The sequence below is a fragment of the Fibroporia radiculosa genome (assembly GCF_000313525.1).
Source record: "Fibroporia radiculosa TFFH 294 genomic supercontigs, scaffold1422, whole genome shotgun sequence".
NCBI lineage: Eukaryota > Fungi > Basidiomycota > Agaricomycetes > Polyporales > Fibroporiaceae > Fibroporia > Fibroporia radiculosa.
In genome coordinates, this window is record NW_012133299.1 from 45775 (window position 1) to 61553 (window position 15779).

The 15779-nt window shown below is 50.0% G+C and overlaps 6 protein-coding genes across 6 annotated transcripts; 4 read left to right on the forward strand and 2 right to left on the reverse strand.

Moving 5' to 3' along the window:
• Window positions 1–609: 609 nt before the first annotated feature.
• On the forward strand, window positions 610–2184 carry FIBRA_02787 (uncharacterized protein; the record flags this gene model as incomplete). Its single annotated transcript, XM_012324640.1, has 7 exons — window positions 610–997; window positions 1048–1254; window positions 1314–1393; window positions 1453–1815; window positions 1864–1924; window positions 1973–2043; window positions 2098–2184. 7 exons carry the CDS (start codon window positions 610–612, stop codon window positions 2182–2184), a joined length of 1257 nt encoding a protein of 418 aa, XP_012180030.1.
• Window positions 2185–3597: 1413 nt separating this feature from the next.
• FIBRA_02788 (uncharacterized protein) lies at window positions 3598–4974 on the forward strand (the record flags this gene model as incomplete). Its single annotated transcript, XM_012324641.1, has 4 exons — window positions 3598–3693; window positions 3752–4040; window positions 4099–4479; window positions 4544–4974. 4 exons carry the CDS (start codon window positions 3598–3600, stop codon window positions 4972–4974), a joined length of 1197 nt encoding a protein of 398 aa, XP_012180031.1.
• A 1477-nt stretch (window positions 4975–6451) lies between these two features.
• Window positions 6452–8020, forward strand: FIBRA_02789 (uncharacterized protein; the record flags this gene model as incomplete). The annotated part of the gene is made up of 5 exons (XM_012324642.1): window positions 6452–6765; window positions 6818–7346; window positions 7402–7443; window positions 7491–7692; window positions 7746–8020. 5 exons carry the CDS (start codon window positions 6452–6454, stop codon window positions 8018–8020), a joined length of 1362 nt encoding a protein of 453 aa, XP_012180032.1.
• Window positions 8021–8497: 477 nt separating this feature from the next.
• FIBRA_02790 (uncharacterized protein) lies at window positions 8498–11640 on the reverse strand (the record flags this gene model as incomplete). The annotated part of the gene is made up of 15 exons (XM_012324643.1): window positions 8498–8537; window positions 8603–8795; window positions 8852–9084; window positions 9137–9225; window positions 9290–9419; window positions 9479–9622; window positions 9671–9734; window positions 9787–9873; window positions 9944–10388; window positions 10442–10777; window positions 10830–10916; window positions 10968–11129; window positions 11186–11358; window positions 11408–11476; window positions 11553–11640. 15 exons carry the CDS (start codon window positions 11638–11640, stop codon window positions 8498–8500), a joined length of 2340 nt encoding a protein of 779 aa, XP_012180033.1.
• Window positions 11641–11779: 139 nt separating this feature from the next.
• Window positions 11780–13665, forward strand: FIBRA_02791 (uncharacterized protein; the record flags this gene model as incomplete). The annotated part of the gene is made up of 5 exons (XM_012324644.1): window positions 11780–11856; window positions 12241–12378; window positions 12452–12603; window positions 12663–13363; window positions 13414–13665. The coding sequence occupies 5 exons, from the start codon at window positions 11780–11782 to the stop codon at window positions 13663–13665; spliced, it is 1320 nt and encodes a 439-aa protein (XP_012180034.1).
• A 135-nt stretch (window positions 13666–13800) lies between these two features.
• On the reverse strand, window positions 13801–15413 carry FIBRA_02792 (uncharacterized protein; the record flags this gene model as incomplete). The annotated part of the gene is made up of 4 exons (XM_012324645.1): window positions 13801–14424; window positions 14484–14806; window positions 14857–15127; window positions 15231–15413. 4 exons carry the CDS (start codon window positions 15411–15413, stop codon window positions 13801–13803), a joined length of 1401 nt encoding a protein of 466 aa, XP_012180035.1.
• Between the last annotated feature and the right edge of the window lie 366 nt (window positions 15414–15779).

Sequence of the window (15779 nt, forward strand, 5' to 3'; positions counted from 1 at the left end):
GCCGACGCTCGCACAAGAACCTTTACACCTACCGACTGCAGTCCCGAAACGGACTCGACATAGACTCGGCGCATTGCACTGACTCTATCAAGTTGCTACTACTCTCGTCTTATCCTATGCCTCAGTGGTAGCTCTTGCTATGATGTACTATACGCACATCGATCATATAGTACGACCTTCATTTGTTTCCATGAGGTTGGGATTCCTTGCTGCGGCATTTATCTCTTGTTATCTCTCAATCGGAAATCTCTACAATGTGGCAATAAAGTTGGAATTAGTTAACGCGTGGGTCAAACCTTCGCGGAGACGAACTGGACAGCAGCTGATAGTATCTCGAAATGGCTGGGCAGTGGGCGACTACAGCCGTGCGAGAGCAGACGATCTTCCTCCTTTGTATCGCAAACAATTGATGATATCTGGTGTCACTCTGGCAAGCTTCCAAGCTTCTCACTTTGTAGCACCAGTCGTACCCGGATAGCGTGCGCCTCCCGGGCCTCTTTTTTCGTCTGTATTTATTCTCTTTCGCCTTTTCCCTCCTTTCTCGTCCGCCAACTAGGCTTGTCTATCGATTTTTACTCTTTCTGCAGACTCTCAGATCTCGATACGGTGATGCTCTATATTGACGTGTTGGTTGGTCTCACCCCTTGTGCCGTGCCACAATCTAACCTGCAGTACGCCAGGGACGAGGACGGCAATGAGAGGGTAGTCAATACGCCGAACACGCAACTCCTTCGCTATGTCTACGGACCGCTCGACGCCATTGACAGGCTAGTGTTTGTACAGCGTGCAGATGTAACTTTCCGTGAGCCTTTCTCGGGGCACACGGCCTTGCATGTGGCCGCCAGGGTCGGGAGCGAGCAACACGCCCTACGGCTGCTCGAGTATGGAGCGCCATGGAACCAGATCGATAATGAGGACCTCACGCCCGGAGAAGTGGCGCTGAATGAAGGCCACGAGGAGTGCTACAAAGTCATCTACAACTTTGCCATAGAACTAGGTAGGCCTTTTGGTCAACAGTGCTACTGTGCCCTGGATCTCTCTGCGTAGAATATAGAATTTGGTTCAATCCTGCCCTGTCCTATGACAGCAATCCTTATCTCAAGGGATCTCTCTCGAATCTGTCCCTCAGGGTTTCCAACGAACAGTATTTGAAATCGAGCGTCACTTTCAGAAATCCTCAGTCGGAGATCCCAGATGAAGTTGCCATGATATATGACGATACTGGTGTTATGATGGAATGGGAAAGACCGCTAAGTAGTCGCTGCCAAATCTGAAGAATGTAGGACATCCATCCCTGACACAGGCCTCTATAGTGAAGGAATCGGCGCGAATTCTATGTGAAAACATGGGAAAGGGCAAGGCCATCCTAAACATAGGCTTTGGACTCGGCATCGTAGGTCCCCCAGTATTACATCTGAGACAGACCAATAGGAAGCCTCATACGAATAACAGATCGACTCGTACTTCCAGTCGTATGAGCCTGCAAATCACACCATCATCGAGGGACATCCGCAATGCCTAGAATATATGCGGATCAATGGATGGTATGACAAGCCGAACGTTCGGATTTTGGAGGGTTCTTGGAGAGACTTCATAGGTTCGCGCGCTCGCAAGGACATCAAATGGCCTACAAACGGCGCTGGTGAGAAGATGGAGGGCCTGGGCACTTTTGATGTTATCTACTTTGATACCTTCAATGAGAGTTATGGTGGCCATCTGGGCTTTCTACAATGCTTGCGGGGCCTTGTATCCGGTCCGTCGGCACGCTTCTCGTTTTTCCATGGGCACAACCATGCTTGGAAGATGGGCTATGAGGTACGCTGCCTCAAATTACCTCGGTGCGATCGCGTTTATGTGTGATAGGTCTACACGGAAGTGGCGACGATGCACGCGAATGACTTTGGTTTTAGTACGACGTGGACAGGTACATATTTGAACATTTTGTCAAACAGATCTCTGACGTTCTGTGAAGAATTCGGGATTGATGCGGACACTGTTTGGACTGAAATAAAGGATGGACAAATTCGAAGGGCCACTCGAGGCGTGCGTATCCCTATCATTTCCTGGAAGATTGCTCACTGTCTTCAACTACAACAGGAGAAGCAGACCCTATACAACATCCCCCTCTCCGTCTTGGCTCCGACAGTACCGAAAAGGGTTGTCAACCCAGTTTTTGCTCAGTAGGAACATTCAATGGCTGCAAGTGATTAGCCGCCCCGATGCCATCTTTCTTCTATGCCAAGTGCGAAACTCTCAATGTGGCTGTTCAATTTAAATACTTCACATTTATTTAATGTTGCGAAAGACATATGCATGTGGAGAACGCGGTGTTCGACTTTCACACTGCACCCTCGGAAGGAATACCCCTGTTGAGGCAGCAAAAATCAAGACGAGTTCGATATCACAAAGCATGCAAACACCTTACTAGAGTTTTGATCCCAACGTTTACTAGAGGTCCAGTTTACGCCTGTTTGGCTGTATGAGTGCGAGCGCTTATTGATGCACAAATGTACGCATGTCTTGCCACGACGTGGTTTGCCTCCGTCGGAGAACACGTCCAAGTCCATCGCAATGTCACGCTTGTGGGTGTCCTAGCGGTCTTCAGACGATATTCATCTACAAAACAGCTTGCTAGAAGGAGTTAGGGAACAACTATGCGTCTGCTGTAATATTTATCCTGCCACCTCACAGCCTGATGTATTGCCACGACGCCATTGTCTTAAAGGTAACCTAGCGACTTCCCGCTGTCGGCTCATTGCGCGCGCTACACCAGAATCCTTGTTCTGCGGTGCTAGCCCCAGCACCGGTTGACGAACACAAGCTCCGGGTGCCATGCCATTCGGCGATTAAGTGCACAAGTGTATCTTCAGTCGTCTGGGTGAGTCCCCCTGCATTGCGTTCGGGTCTCACTGTTGACTCGCATGACATTTGTTTTTGTCTTAATTCCGTCATCCCATGATCGCATGAAATGGAGCGGTTCCATTATGATGGTGTGCCGGGGGTTCTGATTCTGACCGGATAGGCCGCCACTGACCTCTATGCACGGCGGTGAGAGTCGCATGGCTTCTGTCGCCGGTTTTCCACGCACAGTTAAGGTTTGCACAAAGTGCTCATGTTCCATTCCCTCGTTTCCCCGATGGAGAGTGCCGTTGTGACATTTGAATCGCGCTCAGTTCCTGGGGATCAGGTTATCGGAGGCGATGCAACCGCGTGAGTGGCGGCTGTCAGCGAATGAGGAGCCCTTTCCGCTCGACATAGACACAGGGGCCCGCTTCAGTCGCGTATAATCTAATGCAAGGAGAACGGCGGTGTCGGGTTCTTTACAGTGCCCTGCCATATACACCTCGTACACGCGTTTTGCGCTGATGTCACGTCAAGGCTCGTCTCATGAATATTTACTCGACTCCAGGTTATTGATATAGATACTTATCAAGCAATTTAGCGGGTATTTCTGGATGTGGGTGGCTATGTTGTCGTTGGCGGGTCTTTTGTTCGTCGTCTCCCGGACTAGTATGAAAGCAGCCGCCCTGACGGACGGAATCATTCCGTCTGTTCCTCTTTGATTTGCTGTACTCTGCGAACAAGAGAGTTCGGTTGATGGTGAAGAAGCCAAATACGCCCGAGGGCGACAAACCTTCGTCCTCTCGGATTCCCAGAAAGCTCACTTCAACGATCAGCCATGCAGAACTGAAGGTACGGCGGATCGCTCCTCTTTGTTCTGCCAGTTTGTAGTTGACGAACGATACACTAGTTTCCGATATGGGGGCAATCGTGGCAGTCGTCTACTCCACAGGCTAGTACGTCTAGTTCTGGTGTTTTCCATCAACATGGGCTGGAGAGCGAGGGCACCGAATCGTCGTCTCAGTCTACGGCGACTCGCAGCCGCGGCCGCGGACGTGGATCCAGGGGTAGGGCGAGACGATCGAGTCGTAGTCCATACGCTCGGACGGGGCGCCCCCGTCATGAGTCACAACGAACACGAGCTGACAGTCAAATTGAAGAGGCGATCCCGAGCACCAGCGGTGCTCCATCCCTCACAGGTATGTCCCTGCGCTTCGTCAGACCGATCCTCGAGTTTTAATTCAAGCAATACGGCAGTAGCAGATGCTGCACCTTCTCACGTCCAAAGTCCATCATCTACACCAGGACTTTTGTCGCCATCAGCACCAACCAATGTATTGGATTCCGTGCATGGGACCGACGTTCCTGCTTACTCAGGGTCTAACTCTGGCATGTGGCCCGCTTATCCCCAATCTATGCCAGTTGCTGGTCACTGGCAGCATTCTGCAGGCTACAACGTTCCTCCTGCATATCCCGGCGTACCTGGAGAGACGAGGCCGTTGTATGGCGAGCCGTTGCACTACCCTGCATCTGGACCATTGTATCACCACCCTGGGCTTGGCGCGGCGCCACAGGTCAACCACACGGAATGGCCGACCTCAGTGCCAAGCGGTGGTTCTATGAGAGCATACTATCCAGGTGTGTGGTTTCACTTATTTATCGCCACTTTGGACGCCACATCGATTATCTTGACGTCGTGCAGGCGCGATGTACGACAGCCAGGTGGCCCACCCATCTCAACAGATGTATCCTGTTCCTTCTTCGAGCCAAGAGCCCTCCTCGTTCGCTGTCGACCCTAATGAGCTGCGTTGGGGCCACACTGATAGTCCAGTCCCCAACCCGTCGACGTTCCCCTACCATCATCAAGGTGGACTTGATCCTAACCTGTCTGGCCCACCGCCAACCTTCCCAAACACGTTCCAAGAAGCTAAGCAGTTGACATTCCCCCACCATCATCAAGGCGGGCTTGATCCTAATCTGTCTAACCCACGGTCAACCTACCCAGGCCTGTCTCAAGAAGCCGAGCAATATGAGCCGGAGCCTGAGGCAACGGAGGAGACCGGAGGATACGATCCGCACAACTGGGACTACCCGTATTCGGTTCCTCAGGACGGTGGGGATAGGCATTGGTAAGCTTGTGGGTACGGCAACGGTACTGCTCCGGTGGGGAGGCTCCGTCATCAGATACTTGTATCACATTGATTGCCATTAGGTCACACATATCGGAGCTGAGCTCTGAATTCCACAGCTCGACCGTCGTCTAGCGCTTCATCGGAACGCGGTGCATGTAGCTGTTTCTTTTTACTGTCTGTCTCGGTCTCATTTCTTGTTCACTGCGTTTGAAACTTTGTGCCTCTCGAGTGTCTCTTTTCTGCATCTGCTGTACTTCTTGTCTATGTTTGTGTATGTACCAGTGCTTAAGTCGAGTGGATATTATCAATGGTATGTGGGACACCACTGCTGGATGTAGTTTGGTACAACTGGCATCTAGTAACTATACAGGCTCTCTTGTGAAGCTACCTTAATGCTAGCCTGCCATTATACTCCTTCTGGTGCAATAATTGAGCAACGTGTTCGCAACCTAAGAACTGTGGCAGTGCTATGGATGATCATAATCACATTTATGTCATTATGATCACACATAGCCATGCAACAGCGCAAGTTGAACCAGCATCGTTCCTCTCGATATCTCAATCTGCAACGAACAACCCATGACCTTGGTGGCACTACGCAAACGTATAATGCAGTCAGCGAAGTGGCGAAATCGACCGCTTTAAAAAGCACTACCATACCAATCTGTCGAGTAAATCCAGTTGTGCCGAGAGCTGTGTCGTCGGAAAGCATTCCCGACCTCGAGAGGATCCATGACACTTGAAGCTGGAGATATCACCATAATGCTGTGGCGACTTCATCCCAATTTATATATCCTCAGTGAGCGCCATGCCTGTAGTCGCGGCTCAATTCCATCCTATTATGCCCAGCTTGAATTAGAGCGGATCGTGCATGGTCACCTCGATACGCGACTAATTGTTCGGATACTCTACCGGCCGCGCCTGAGTAGGTGGACAATTAATCAATTGTCGCCTTCAACGTCGTTATGCACTTCAAATGCTGCGGATTTACTTGCAAAGACGTAACCAAATACTGCTCCAAAAACAGGAGAATTACGCGTGTGCTATCGAGTCAGAAGTTCTTGAAGCGTGGATTCAACAAGTTGACTCCATACGAGGCGCGCATTTTATCGGATACCAGGTTGCGCCACCATCACCATGCATCATTGGTTACACTGCCTCTCGATGATGACTATAGTCTGTTGGCAGTGCTAAGAAACTATTCCAAGCAGTTGGTGTACAAGCAATCCTGGTATCTCCTCTCCTTGGGCCTTGTCAAATATTGCTTAATCGACATTTGCATTCGGCTGTCGGCTGTCTGGCTCGTATTACACAGTGAAGCCCGAAGCCTAATACTGTTGGAGGTCATGGCCATGGGTACCGGAAAGCCTTCTGGTAGAGGTCGAGTCTCGTGTTGACGCACAGCTTCATGGTCGCAAGGTATGTATACCGCACTGGTCCTCCGTCTTCACTCATATTCTCGTCACAAATTCCCGTTCATGACTTCTCCCGCACATTCTATCTATGCCGAAGAGCTATTCAAACTCGGTCATGGATATCCGCTGTGGTTTCCTGATTGTAGACGGGAGACAAATGGAGTGATGATCGGTGACATTGGATATATCGACCAAGGATCTTTCCACCGCCTCTTCAATGCCACCCTGGATAAATCTAATCCTATCAACGCTCTGGGAGTCCCAGAAGACTTTCAAGTATTTGCAGAGCTTGGAGATGTTGCTACAGTGTGCACGCCCGATGCGTTACCCCGTGGTCCATTGTATAGCAGGACTATCATGCCAATAGACTTCCATTCGTGAGTTATATTTGTACTTTATTCCTAAGACGGGGTTGATGACACAGATTAGGGACACCTTGACTGGTCGCTTCTCGTGTAGTGGGGGAAATGGTGCTTTGCTCATAGTTGGGTCGCCCGCCACTCGCGAACAGCTGACACATATCCGGAGAATAAAAAATTACATGTTCAAAAATCAGGCACACTGGCTCGATTTTGCGCAAGATCGAGGCCGTGAAGTATGTGCAGAGGGGATTATCTTCGTTCGCGGATGGGTGAAGACAACGCGCTGGGCTGTGGCAGCGTTAACAGAGGGAGGAGAGAATGTCGAGCTGTCCTTCCATGGCTTTGAAGCGGATGCTCCTTTTTCGGCGACAAACTACTCTTCGTTCTACCATCATACAGGCCCGCGGCAAGAAACACCCCAGGTGGATACTGTCGCGGCTGACCAATGCATATTCGTGCATTATTGCAAGCTTAAAAGGAGGCGATTTATCCCGAATTCGTGGAAGTTACAAGCGGCCGCTGAGCCCCAGGATCCACCACCGTCGTCCGATGATGAAACAAATGGAACACAAGAATCCCAATGCACTTCATCTGGCGTATGCATGTGATCAATGACTTCATCGTAATTGTCGTTGATCACGATCTGCCTAGTGGAGCGATCCTGTTGATTATATTCTAGAGTATATCTTTCAAGTGCGCCTACTTCTAAGTAATTGATTATGGCTAATTAATATTGCCAGTATACACTTGCAGAAGCGGCAATTGCTAGCGACACTGATCTCTCTGATTTATGCAAGGTGGGCAATTTGGAACAGCCTCAAGCCCGCCATGTGACAGTGACTCATGCAAATATTCTTCAGCTTGCTAATTGCCCTCTTCCTGAAGACATACCTGATTTCCTCAGACGCATGCGGCCCCAAATTGAATTGACACAGGAAGGAGGTTGGCAACTCGCATTGAACCAAGTTTTCCGAGCTAATAGTTTGCCTTTACAGTAGGAATGCTTAGTCTCGATGATTCCATTACCGATTTAAAAAATAATGGTGTCGCTGGAACGACAGAGAAACGGGATGATGGATGTTTGAGCTCGTTGTGTATGATTCCATCGAACAAGAACCTACACCTCACCGTGGACCCGTGGACCCCGCATCTTTCCATTGCTATGTCAAGCCTTGTATCTCAATCCATCTGCATTCGTTCAGTTCCGCAGGATCATGTAGCCTCCCTACCCCCAACACTTGATTCATGTGGCGCTGTCAGTCAAGATTGAAGTCAGGCGAACCCTCTCTTGCTGAATCAGGCACACCAGCCCAGTCGTCACATGTGAGCTCGTTGAACGGTTGCTAGCAACCTATTTTAGACTGAATTCCGACATTAGAAACAATGCATCTCTGCTTGAAACCCGCGGCGCGAGTGGGTGCATATTTTATTTTTCTCTTTTCTCTTCAAGCTGTACAAGCGGCCGAACAATATTCCTGTGGATCTAGTAACAAACAATGGCACGAATGTAGAGTTTGTGTAAAATTGTCCAGTCGGGCTATCTCTGGTACAGGACTGCTGTCCGGGCACCAGTCAATTGAACAACTCGACCGAAGATGTACTATATCAAAGCCATACACAGCAAGAAGAGGGAGCACAAACAAGCCAACATGACCCATCTAATATGTCCTAAAACATCACTAGTAAATGCAGGATAAAACTACATGCGCGATAGAAGTGTACAAAGCTAAGGGTACAAACAACACATCTAGGAGTCGTAGCAATGTGTAAGTTTACCATACGAAATGCTACCAGTGTTTTGGTCTTCGGTGGAAGTAAGCACATGCAAGACGGATAGATTATGATAACGCACCCAAACGTTTCGTTCGGAGCTAATGCGATGAGGGGAAGCCCCTGACCGTCAGCAGTGTTCAGGTATACCGTATTCCCCCACCACGTCTGGATGGTATTCGCCCCGATCGTGCCATTTGCAGGATATTGCAGACCGAAGTAGATCAAGACACCAGATATCGCCACACCGGAATTCAACGCGGCTGACAGCACATCTAACCAATGCACTATTAATCCAATGCCGTAAGGACGCGATAGAGGGATCACGCACAGTTGTATTTCGCCCACCACGAAAACCTGTGGCGGCGAATTACATAGTTGAAGATAAAGCCGACTAGGATGTTCGGAACGTAGTTGAGAGCGGAGGCAGGCGCGATATAACTTGCGCCATTGAATAGAACGGGGAAGTTAGTGTAAGCCAAGCTCGAGTTCGGCCACTTGCGGGAAATAGAGTAGGATATTAGTGGACAGATAGCGCCAACCAGGAAGAAAAATGCTAGAGCACTAGTGTCCCCCATCAGGCTTGTGTAAGTGAAAAAGACTAAACATACTCAACTAGTATATTTGACCCTTGGAGAACTGGCGGCTAGGACCAATGGCTCCCCAAATAATTGATGCAGTGCCGAAAACTTGTGTACTGGGACACTGAGAGAAATCGTGTACAAGAGAGTAAGCAAGTTGCCTGTAAGAATATCTACTTGACACCTACAGTGAAACCATCCTTCTGGGTCAACGTGCATATATCTGGTATATGGCCGAACATCCAGACTTGAACACCAAGCTGTACTGTTGCGGCAACAACAGCAGCGATTAGCTGAGCCCAAAACATGATCCGAGGTCTTAAACAGATAGTGAATGAGATTCTGTCAATGACACCGGCTACACCACAGCTACTCACGGTATTTTCATGTAGTGGCCGATCTTCATGTCGGATGCGAATTGGAGCGCTTGAGACATTGTCACAAAACTCCAAGTCTTGAACAACATTGTGGCCAGCGGCTTCCCGGGGACAGCATATCCGGCGATGAGTTCTGCGAAAACACTGGGAAAACGATAAGATCCCTGAAGGGAAGACTTGATTTGGACATACTTGAGTTCGATTTGTTGGTTTGAAATAGCCAATATAATACCTATAGGTATAGTAAAGACGAAAGCTGATAGCAAATCATCAGCAACTAGTGATATGGTATACAGCTTAGGGCATACCTAGACCTACGGCACATAAGAATGCCCATATAGGAAGTCGGGTATCGTAGACCTCAATTGCGACAGCACTCATGACGAGCATCGGAACTGACAAACTTGGGTCAGCTACTACCACTACATCCCAGCCCTCTACACTCGTCAGAATAACACCAATTACCTAGGATCAGCGCATACCACCACTCTGGTACACGAGAATAGTGATTCATCAGACGAGCATGTATGTCGGACTCTTCGGATAAAGTTCGGTGCGCTTGCTGCCAGATATACTTGCGATAGTACAAGATCGTGTGCGTCACCGTGGATGAGATTGCTGCGAAACACAACGCATAGCTCAATGCGAAAGCAGCAGGCAAAAACAACGGCGAGTAGTTCGTGTACATATCCTCGTTAAATGTCATGTCGGCGTTTATTATCCTCGTGACGTTATATGGCGCGGCAGTATTGTCGTAAGATGTCAGGGATGAGATCGGCATATACTGGGAGTACCAGGTGTTGGTGTAGTAGAGGACGGGTGTGAGGATCCAGAAGAAGACAATGAAGCCGACAGCAACGTTGGCGGTGGCCCACCACGGGCTGACCAAAGGGGAGCCAATGTAAGCAATCTTTATGAGAAGGGAGTCAGCACGTGTATCAATGAAAGAGGTGGGTACTTCACTTGACTCCAGTCGAATGTGATTATCGACATCCCTAAGCCAGACTCATAACCAAATAATTGATTTATAATGATATTGCCGGGAACGATCCAGCATACCCAGCTAAAGTAGCCGAGTGCTTTGAAAACATAACCAGGCATGAAATACCAGAACAGGCTGGCGGCGAATGCGACAGCAAAGAAGCGCTCGCGAGAAATGCCTCGCCTGTCGCCGGCGCCAGCGTATTGCTGCGAGTGAAGAGTGTTGAAGAGAGCACAGTTAACCAAACTGCCGGGCCAGATCATTGATGGTGGCTGGACCAAGAATCGCTGGCAGATGCCACCCATCGAAAATCCAATCTGATTATAAAGCTCAGTATTGGCATATATGGTTGTTTATATGCTGACGTACCAGTTGGGTCGATATAACTATCATCCACTGATATATGAAGTCCACAGTCTGGTTATAGAAAACTCGTTGCACCGTAATGACGATGGTCTGTAAGGTATAAGGATACCAGAGATCACTAGCTATTCAATAACAACTCACACCATACGCTGGATTCCAGGTAACAACAGCCATGACCGTAATCAGGACATGTTCCTTGATTGTGAATGGACCAGGGTTCATTGAGATACCATAGATGCGGACGGCTGGCACAAAGCGTGCCCATAGCCGTCCTAGTAGAAAAGACAGCAATTGCGCCTCGAGCTGGGTTATATGTAGTATGTAAACTTGAGGTCGCATCCGTGTGAGACAGTACGTACACCTGTTATGCCGATCGAGGGATATCGCAAAACGAAAAACTGGTTAAGTCCGGGGATAACAATAGACCACAGGAGGCCTATGGTCCATGCGCGCACGGTGCTGACGGGCATATCCGGATCGTCTGCATTAGCGACCGCACATCGTACTTCAGGATATGGCGAGTCCTCTTCCTCTGTCGTAAAGTCAATAGGTATATTGTCATTACGAAGCGAACAGCGTACCGTCGACCACAGAGTCGTTGTCGTCGAGATTCGGATCGTCAAAGCCACTGTATATAGACGCAGTGCTACCTACAAGTGGCGCGAGTGCGCCGGCGGATTAGATGCGAGGACACAGCTATACTGAACATCCGGAACGCAGACTCACTGTGCTTCGCCGCCTCCGACGCCTCTCCAAACACCTCTGCAGAGTCCTGACTGGGCAGGTACGACTCCTCGCTGGCCCAAGTTGGCATGGTGGGAAGTCCCCGCGTAGCGGTTCCGCCCGAGACGGCTGTACACGACCTATAGCTGGAATATAGGACAGGGGAAGGAAACTACTACACAATTCAGCAAGTCTAACGAAGATTGTGTTAGAAAGAGAGGCATACCTGTATGCTTATCGGCGACGAAGAGACGCGTCCCACTCCCACTCCCACTTATCACAAGCTCATTGGGTCCGTGGGCAAACCGTACGTAGCGTAATCTCCGCCGCATCAACACAGCGAACCAGTGCGCCGAAATTGTTCGGGTTGATATAACTCAGAGACATGGGGAGCAACGACCGGGCACGTTGACACGTTGTAGGAAATGCATTTGATTTGTTTGCCAGCAGCAAATAGAATATGCATTCAATCATCACTGCTAGCGGAGGAGGTTAACCGACTCCCCGAGACGCCCGGCCACCATTGTGGCTGAAGACCCCAGGCGCGTGACCTACCCCTTGAACGCGTCGCGACGTGAGTGAACAAAGCAAAGCTTTGCTCTCTGCCACCACTTGCACCAGCGTTCTTCAACCACCATGTCCGCGTGAGTGACTATGTATACTGAAATTTACTTTGATAACCGACTTGTAGCCCTTCCAGCTCCACACCTGAAAAATCTGAAGTGACAACGCCCTCCCTCGAGGACGCCGTCGAACATGCCAAACGCGCGTTCGCCTTGCGAAAATACGAGCAAGCAGTGGACCACTATGCTACTGCGCTCGAGCTAATGTAGGTCTCAGCATTCTGGTGACGCGCCGGACGCGTCGCACTTCAATCAGAGCACTAACTGGCAGCTTTTCAGGACAACAAAATATGGCGAGAACGCACCAGAGACAGCTGACCTTTACTTTTCGTACGGGAAGGCTCTTTTAGAGAATGCCATTTCGCAAACTTCAGTGTTGGGCAAGGAGCAAACAGATGAAGCTGTGCAAGCTGCAGTAGAAGAATCTGCCAGTATGTGACGCATATTCCTACGCATAAAGTTGCCTCATCGTACTCATTTCCCACACCAGAATTGGAGCTAAGCCGTAACAAGTTCCTGTCGTTTTCGGGCGATGCAGACGATGCAGACGACTCGTTAGCCGAGAGCAAGGAAGATGTCGCTGTAGATCTCTTCGCAGAAGCTCAGAAAGTAGACGATGATGAAGATGACGAGGATGACGAGGAAGACAACGACGTGGAGCCAGAAGACGACTTCAACGCAGCATGGGAAGTACTCGACCTCGCACGCGCGATCTACGAAAAGCAGCAGGACGACAATGACGAAGTCAAACTGAGGCTGGCAGACACCTTCATTGCCCTCGGCGACGTGTCGTTAGAGACAGAGAAGTTTGACCAGGCAATCACGGACTACAGCGCTGCCCTCACAATCAAAGTTGAACTCCTCCCCCAGTCTTCTCGCCAAATAGCTGAGGCACATTATAAACTCAGCATCGTTCTCGATCTTACTTCCGGAAGACTGGGTGATGCGATCACTCATGCAGAGCAGGCGTTGGAGAGCGTCGAGGCACGCCTAGCGGAGCTCCGGGATGCGCTCAGTGGGCAAGGGCTGGTCAGAGTGGACGTACCGCAGCCAGATGTGAACGGCAAGGGCAAGGGTAAAGCATCAGGGCCTCGGTTGCTTGGAGCGGACGCGGTCTCGAAAATGAGTAAGAGCGATATGGAAGCCGAGGTTAAGGAGCTGAGAGGTCTGAAAGATGATTTGGCTCTCAAGGTGAGTAGCGCATAACATGTTATGCGTATAAGCTCATGCATTCTTCGCAGGTTGAAGAACTTAAGACATCGCCTGAAGAAGTTGAATCTGCTCCTGCCATGGCTGCCAAAGCGCTCGATGCAGAGCTGAACACTAATGTGCCCGCGGCGGCTGTAGCTGCCCCGCAAACAGTGACCGACCTTACCTCAATGGTAAAGAAGAAGAAGAAAGACCCTGAAGCGACCGGTGCCATGAAGCGGAAAGCCGAAGACGAACCTTCTCTCTCAGAAAAGAAGGCAAAAATAGAAGATCCAGCACCATGAGCAAATCCAGACGATTTTGGCATTCAAGTTTGGTTTTTATATGTATCGATATACACTACATTTGTTGTTACAATTCTGTTACCAGTCATTCTGCTCTACATACCAATCATACACCCCCGCTACTAATTCATACCATCACTCCGTCAAAAATGGCACCGTCTCTGCGCTGAGTCTCGTATGTTTGAACTGCTTCTTGCCCTCCCCTGCACCAAACTCCCCTACAATGTGGCCGTTCTCGCCCTTGCTCCGAAGCATGTATTTGTACGTGACAAGCCCTTCGAGGCCGACCGGTCCCCGTGCATGGATGCGCCCGGTGCTGATTCCGACCTCCGTACCGAATCCGTAGCGGAACCCGTCCGCAAAGCGCGTGCTCGCGTTCACGAAGGTGCCCGCAGAGTCGACCCCACGGCAGAAGGCGGACGCGGCTGCAGGATCCTCCGTGACGATGCAATCGGTGTGGTGCGATGAGTGCGCGTTGATGAAGCGGATCGCGTCCGCGACCGAGGGGATCGCTAGAACGGACAGCGTGAGGCTAAGGTGCTCTGTCGTGTATGCATCTGGCGTCGAGGGTTGGACGTGCGTCGTAAAGTTGGTAGGGACCGGGGAGAGTGCACTCAGAGCGGTCAAGGTCGGAGTATCACACAGGAGGTTGACTTCCGCAGCGAGGAGAGCCTTGGCGACGGCTGGCCAGACAGTTGATAAGATGTTCTCGTGTACAATCAACGTTTCGGCCGCATTACAGGCTGCGGGGTAATCTGTCTAAGGTGATGTAAATAGTATGCCCTCGTTCACGCTCGAAGACCGAACAGTTCGCGCACCTTCGAGTCCAAAACAACTCGCATGGCCTTCCCAATGTCAGCGGACTCGTCTAAATAGACCGAGCACAGACCGTCGGCGTGTCCCATGACTGGGATTCTGGTATTGTTTTGGATGTTGCGGACAAGGCTATTACTGCCCCGAGGAATCACAAGATCAATGTATTGGTCCAATTCGAGTAATGCAGACACTTCTGCCCGCGTTTGAATAGTTTGAATATAGGTGCTCGAGATGGATGTCCGCGATAGCGCAGTCTGAATTACTTTAGACAGCAGTCTGGTAGTCTCATTTGATTCTTTTCCTCCTTTCAGAATGGCCGCATTACCTACATAATGCTGAGCTGAGAACGGAACGCGACGAGCATAGTGTACTCACCAGACTTAATGGCCAGAGCAGCGATATTGATGACAACTTCCGGACGCGCCTCGAAGATTACCAGCAGCAGACCGATGGGACACGACACGCGATACAGTTCCAGGCTGTCGTCCAACTCAGACGCATACGTGACGATTCCGGTGGGGTCTGGTAAATTTGCAACGTCCGTTACACCTTGAAGCATCGAGTCCCACTTTTCACCCTTCCCGAGGTCAAGCCGCTTGAACAAGGAGCTAGACATTCGCCCTGCTTCCACTTCAATTTGGGCGGCCTAATCAATCCATCCGAAACGTTGTAGAGCAAGGTCGTCGGCATCCAGGAATAGGGGACACATATGAGAATCGATCTTCTTACTTTAAAACAGCAGTATGCACCTCGAGGTCCTTCTTGTTCGCTACCATAATATCATCCTTCGTGGCTTCCAGCTCTCTGCGAATCTCATGCAGCGCTTTAGCCCTTTCTGCGGAGGAAATCAATTGGGATGCTTGGAACGCTGTTTTGGCAGATTTTGCAATATCCTCAGCGGTGTAGTCTCCAGGAAATGAAATAGAAGACATGGGTATCTGTGACGGTAATTTAAGAGAAGATATTGAGTGAACAAGTGAACTTCAAACTACTAGGTGAATTTAGCGATCGAGTCAAGGTGGCGCATGTGAGATTGGGTGAGATTAGAATAGCGTAATCTTATCTGTTCGGTCTCGCTGGGGGATCGAGTCAACGGCGATCGCCACCGAATCCAACGACGACTCCAAATAATACTGGCTGAAGCCAATTGTTGTAGTCCGACCAAATTTTGATATTACGATGATCCGGGATGTTTGGTGAGACTTTTGAGATGCGGATTGCCTATTGTCTGAAGACTACCACGCTGGCAGCAGGTCTTCGTTCAATCGCATCACTCACCGCCACAATGGTGGCGGGGG